Source organism: Trifolium pratense, linkage group LG7 (assembly GCF_020283565.1).
Source record: "Trifolium pratense cultivar HEN17-A07 linkage group LG7, ARS_RC_1.1, whole genome shotgun sequence".
NCBI lineage: Eukaryota > Viridiplantae > Streptophyta > Magnoliopsida > Fabales > Fabaceae > Trifolium > Trifolium pratense.
Genome location: NC_060065.1, coordinates 41864780 through 41871789, shown reverse-complemented (window position 1 = coordinate 41871789; position 7010 = coordinate 41864780). Strand labels below are relative to the sequence as shown.

General features: G+C 31.6%; 1 protein-coding gene across 1 annotated transcript; it reads left to right on the top strand.

Moving 5' to 3' along the window:
• The first annotated feature begins 2684 nt into the window (after positions 1–2684).
• On the top strand, positions 2685–5557 carry LOC123894983 (F-box/FBD/LRR-repeat protein At3g14710-like). Its single transcript, XM_045945147.1, has 4 exons — positions 2685–2827; positions 3386–4333; positions 4429–4572; positions 5063–5557. Exons 2-4 carry the CDS (start codon positions 3392–3394, stop codon positions 5354–5356), a joined length of 1380 nt encoding a protein of 459 aa, XP_045801103.1. The 5' UTR covers positions 2685–2827; positions 3386–3391; the 3' UTR covers positions 5357–5557.
• The last annotated feature ends 1453 nt before the right edge of the window (positions 5558–7010 follow it).

Here is a 7010-nt window from a genome sequence, read left to right as displayed (position 1 = left end):
AATTAAACATGCATATAAACATATGGAAAAACTCATAAATTATTAACAATAAGATAGGTAGTTATCACTCACTTACCACACGACACCATAGTTACACTCTCCAATATTTTGCCAAATCCTAAAAGTTAGTCTACATGTCATTATAATGCACCCTATATATGATCCGGATATCACCGCTCCGTAGAGTAAATTGTCCCACCATTGGACAGTGTCCCACCATTGGACACAATACCCCACCGTTGGGTATATATTATGGTTCGGTACCCCACCGTTGGGTATTATTCCAAACCACACCAAAAATGTATGAATGTCCTATCACCGCTAAGTTAGTCACACCAGAAATTACTCGCACCGAGTACCTAATAAAAAACGATCTTATTCTAACTTCGGTTTAGAGACAAGATCTCCCCAATGATAACCCCAATCACCAACCAAAGACACTGTTGCTAACCTCAATCACCAAATCAGAAGACATAATAAATCACAGTTAACAACAAGGAAATAAACTCAAAAAAATAAACTCATGCATCACAAGAATTCATATATCATTTATGCATACCATAAAAATCACATAAGCATAAATATAATTAAAATAAACAAACAATGGAGGACCCTTTAACCTTGATAGCAGCAACTCATTTCACTCAATGATATTTGCTTAGCTAGGTCTACACGACTGACATATGTAATAAGAAGAAGAACTAACAAAAACAAAGAATGAACCGGTTGAGGAAGAGCACATGAAACTACGTTTGGAATAGTCTCCATAATTCCAATTGATTAGGTAAAAGAAAATATGTCTAATGTGTTCATGGCTATAAGTAGGGGTGGGCAAAAAAATTCAAAAATTGAACCGAACTGTAGAACTAAACCGAACAAAACAAAAAAAAACTGAACCATAACTAACAGTTTTAACACTAAAATGAAACAGTTTGGTTCGGTTCATGATTATCAGTTTGATTCGGTTCGGTTCTCTTAATGGTTCAGTTCTTTTTAGTCAAAAGTTAGTTATAGTTTGGTTCAGAACCATAAAATCAAACCATTTTAACAGTTCGATTCGATTTGATTTAAAAGACTAACGATTCAGTTCAGTTTGGTTATTATGAATTTTGAAAACAGTTTGGTTCAGTTCGGTTCGGTTTTCCTTAAAAACCGAACCATGTCCACCCCTAGCTATAAGGGTTTAGTAACATTGGCAAACACTGAAGAGGAGTGCTAGCAACACACTCCAATAACAAACACACTCTAACACACTCTCTTCTATTGGTTAAAATTTATATGGGTCCCATAAAAGTTATATGGGTCCACATTTTTTTATGGGACCCATGTGAATTTCAACCAATAAAAGAGAGTGTGTTGGAGTGTGTTTGTTAAAGAGTGTGTTGCTAGCATTATTCAACACTGAATTATATATCGTGAACCGAATCCTATGCAACAACCATGACTAGTATGTAGAGAGATATATATGTATGAGAGGCTTTGGTTTATTCTTTTTATTTTTCTTCTAAACGGGAATGTCATATATAAGAGCCTAGTTTAAGACTTTTGTACCGAGGTATCGTCAATGTCATTACTAATAATGTCATGTAATTGAAATTGACTTAAAATCAGGGTCGGGGACCAAGATTTTTTTTTTGAAGAAAGTAGGGGACCAAAAACTTAGAAAAATTAAAATTGGGAAATTAAATGGTTTTTAAAATAGGGAGACTAAAAGTTCATTTTATTTTATTTTTTGAAAATAGAAGGATAAAAAATACATTTAAAATTTAATATGTTTTATACCAAAAAAAAAAAAGAAATTTAATATGTTGATTTTTTTACAATGAAATTTAATATGTTATGTACTAAAAAATTAAAAAAAAAAAGAAATTTAGTTTTTCAAATATATAACATTAATTAGTTTTATTGAAAAATATAAGAGTAATTGACAAACTGTATAATTGACAAATCATGCCCTTAAAATATTAAAACAATAGTTAAATAAAAACATTAATTCCGTAGTTAAAAGATACTAAAAAAGGAACATAGAGTAAGGTTGACAATGGATAGGGTACTATAGTATCCATATCATACCCACAGTTTGCAAAAATATTTGTACCCATTAATTCCAATATTTACGTGGGTGATAATCTTTGTACCCGTGCTCATATTCTATGAGTATCTAAGTACACATACTCATACCTGTTACTTACACTTTTGTTAAGAATAAATCAATCAATTATAAAATATTATATAATTTTAATAAAATTTAAAAAAATTCAGAAATTTTAATTTTGACACATGAAAATTACAAACAAAATTATTACTAACCTCTATTGACATACTCACATTCTATTTGCGTTATTTTATAAATAATTGTTTTTATTAAAAATGTATAATAGTTTAATAGTATTGTATTTTTTAAATTAGTATAAATATTTTATTATATAATAATATAAATAAAATAAATAAATATTATTATGTGGGTATGAGGTGGGGTGAGTATTAAGGTACTCGTATTCGCACCCATACCCGCTCATTTTTGGAGATGTCCGTATTCAAAATGCAGGTATTTACCCTACCTGTTGTGGGTATTTTTGTGAATATTTTAGGTATGAGTCAAATTGTCATTCTTAGGAGCGGTAGTTTAGTGGTACATCACAACCACTTTTCTTGGTATGACTTATGAGCTGTTATTTATTACCTGAAATGGCCATTGATATTTTTCTCATTGCAAAGCAAACTCAAACTCTCAAAGTACTCTCTAGCTTTTATTCAATTTGGGGACTCAATAATTCCTTATTCGATCATCTTCTGCATACACTTCTCTAAATCACATTTTGTTAAGGTTTATTCTTATATATTCTTATTATTAAATTGTTAAGCATTTTCTGTTAGCTACTAGAAACTGGGTTGATGTTAATGGAAGATGCATGTTTTTTCTTTTCCCAATCTTTAATAAATTATTACTTATTGTCTAACTCTTTCTTGCCATGTGATTGCTTAGAAGGGAAATTCAAGAATGGTTTTTCATTGCATATGTATTAATTCATTTTTGGATTAACACCTAATTCACTCTCCAAAGTTAGTTTGTGAAGTAAGTGTAAGAATAAGTTAGAGATTATTAAAGTTAGTTGCAAGTTGGTTATGATATTAGTTATCTTGTAACATCCTAACAAATTTTAAAAGCATAACAAACTTTCAACAAAGTTTAGCAATCTCCAACTAATAAAAAGGTATCTTGTTGGGTTTGGACGAAATACGATATGAACATATGTTTATAAGTGATGTAGTTTTTACCTTAAAAGTCGGTTTTGTAGAGTTGGGTTAGGTACAATCAAAAATCTTAAATGCTCGTAAGTTATAATCGTTGTTTAGATGATATAATTATTCGGTGAATTTGTAGGTAGTCATGGAATCAAATGAAGCAAAACACCTTCCAATGGAGAAAACAACGATCGGAGAAAGAGATATGATTAGCTCATTACACGAAAGCATTCTCGGTCACATCCTATCTTTCATTCCAATTATAAACGCAGTTCACACTAGCGTCTTATCAAGAAGGTGGATCGAAGTTTGGACATCCATAACCAATCTACAATTTGATGATAGTTGGCTTTATTCTGAGAAGGAAAAGATGCAAAAAGAACAGTTTGTTAATTTTGTCGAAAAAGTGCTTCTTCACTTTACTAATTCAAACATCAAAAGTTTCTCACTTTGCTTAAATAGTCATAAATATGATGCATCTCAGATAAGTGAATGGATTTGCTTTATCTTAAATAGGGAAGTTCAAAAGCTTCATATTCAATATGCTGATAAAGTTTTACTTTCTTCAAAATCACTTTTTAGCTGCAACTCTCTAGTCGAATTGACACTTCAAATGACATGTACTCTTAATCTTCCCATATCGGTTTGTCTCCGAAATCTTCAAAAACTTAGCATTTCCGGCATTAAATTTGCGAGTGATTCTTCCACTTATTCAAATGATATAACTCTTAGTTTTCCAATTCTCAAAGATTTTGAAGCTAGAGGGTGTGAATGGTCAACAGTGCAGAATATTAGTTTACAAGTACCTTTACTTGAGAGATTTTCCATTGCTATATGGAACCGACATTCAAATGAATCGTGCAAATCTGCCATCAAGGTTTATAGTCGACGCCTAACTGATTTCTCTTATGAGGGTGATCTTGAACAAGATATAGTTCTATGTGATTCTTGGTTGATTCGTAATGCTTCTATTGTGATTGTTATTGATGAAGATAAAAAGGACAGAATTGAAAAACTTGCGTTTCAAGCACATAATCTTCTGAGACAAATCGATGAAGTGGAACGACTGAAATTACTGTTTTACAAGGTATGTTTGGTTTTATGATACATTAGGTTCATATAATCTGAAATCTAACTTTTTTCTCTGGCCAAAATTTGAATAAATTTTTCCTTGTTCTACAGGTTTTAAGGCATGGTAAAGATATTTTCACCAATCTACCTGTCTTTGGAAGGTTAACTTATCTGCAACTAAATGAGGTCAATGGTGAAGCTTTGTTGCAATTACTCCACAATTGCCCAATTCTCAATACTCTTGTTTTACTTAATGTAAGTTAAGCTACTCTTACCTTTTTATCAAAGAAATTGTAAGTCTTGTTTATATGTTTAGGGCTGTTTGGATTGACATATTTGAACTTATCTACTGTTATAAACACTTATGACATGTCCATAAGCTTTTTCCAGCTTATTTCCATAAACAGCTTATTTTCATAAGTGCTTCAAGATAGCTCATGAAAACAGCTTACAGCTTACAAGCATGGGCCTGTTTGGATTTGGCTTATTTTTGAGCTTATGAAAATAACTTATGCAAATACATAAACTTCTATGTTAATTCATAAGTTGTCACTAATAAAAACTTATTTATTTGCATAAGTTGTTTTGCATAAGCTCAAAACTAAGTCAATCCAAACGGGCCCTTATGTGATAAGAGCTTATGCTATAAGCACTTAATTAAGTTGTTTATCTATACAGGGTCTTTATTACATATAACATAAAATAATTTAGATGATAGATAACTCATTATACACAAAAATTTCAGGGAGTAGCTGATTTACAGAAAGATATCTTTACTTCTGCAATGGTGCCTCACTGCTTTTTGTCAAGCTTCAAAATATTTCAGTTTAAGGGTTTTAATGCGAACGAGCAAGATCTTTGTTTGGTAAAATTCGTGTTGGAAAATGCAGAAATCTTGGAGAAGATGACGATATCGCCAGCATTTTGGTTGGGATATGCGTATATCGACATGGAAAAAGTTAAGGAACAGATACTCTCATTACCAAAGAGTTCTTCTAGCTTTTGCATGACAGAATTTTCTGATATAAGTATTAAGTAGTTTCTGAAGATTTTCAGAAACCAAGTCTTTGTATTGTAGTATATAATTTTAGTGTAATCTTATTTCTGTTGGTTTTCTAGTAATGATTTATTTATCATTATAATGCAATTTAGAATGTAACTATATCCTGTATTATATAATGCAATGACAAGTTTAATAATAATTGAATTGTATCTTTACAGAGAAAAGAAAAAGAATAAATCAATTTTGTCCCTAAACTATCAATTTCTCTTCAATTTGGTCCATGAACAATCAAAATATACTAAATAGTTCCTAAACTAATATAAATAGATCAATTTAGTCTCTCAATTCTTTTAAAAACATGAGAGAAAATCATAGTTAAGGGACATTGATGGATTATTAATAGTTAAGGGACTATTTAGTATATCGCAAATGTTAAATAGTGTCCCAGGGGCACTAGTTAAGAGTTCAAATGTAGAAAATTTATCTTGAGTATTGTGTAGTCAACACATGAAAAGTCTAAATTTTGATTTTTTCAATGCATAACTTTCTTTTATTTCCTCTTTTAGTTCCTTAACTAGTGCACCGCCCGGGGGCACTGGTTAGCAAAACCCTTAGTATATTTCTATAGTTTAAGGACTTAATTGGAGAGAGATTGATAGTTCAGGAACTAAATCAAAGGTTTATTCCAAAAAAAATGCATCTTACGAATTCATAACCGTATCAGTATTCATACTTTTTTCGTGTGTTTGGTAGTTTTGCGGTGATAGAAAATTGGTTTATAGTTAAAAGTAAATCAAGGCAACATGATTTATGTTTGGATGCTAGTTGCCTATCAATTATGTTTAATTAACATTAATTGTGATTGATTCCATTTAAATTGATTTATATGTACTTCACTACCGCAGCGGGCTTTCTAGCAACCAAAAACATCACTATAACCTCCTCCTAAAAACCAGCCTACACACAAGAGATTAGGGGTGTTCAAAAATTTAGTTAATTGAACCAAATTGTAGTTCAAACTGCATTGAACCATATTTTAAACCGAATCATTTAATTCAGTTTTGAACTGAACCACACTAAAATAGGTTGGGTTTGCGGGTGCAGAATTTGGAATCACAAATTGAACATGAACTCTGAGTTTAAATGGATTAGTTTGAATTAGACATAAACTTGAACGAGTTAGGATAAAATATGAATGTTTGGTTAACCACGAGAATGAATCCTCTCACTTGTGCATCATCCTCTTAGAAGTAACCTCAGCACATTGGTTTTGAATCTGGTATTGATGTTTGGTTTCGGAGCATGAATACCTAAATTCTAATGTTTTTCTTACCACCGACGATCAATCCGGTGGTGACTTTTTCCCACCGGTGAACAATTCAGTGGCCACGCTTTTCCCCACCAATGAGTCATTAGGACTGGCCTTGGGCATAGGCCTTGAATACAATGTCCTAGGGCCCGGTATATAGGGGCCCAATTTTTTTTATACATAGCTTATTATAAAAAACAATTATACACAACTTCAATTATTATACACTAGCGGGGGCCAGGCAGGCGCGTTCCGCACCTGCCTGTGTCTAACTTATGTATCCAAAAAAAAATATACGCCTTATGTTATGGTGAGTTTGTTAATAAAAGATTTTTGTTGCTACTAAAAAAAAGCAAGGGTGATGTTGGTATTATGAAAATT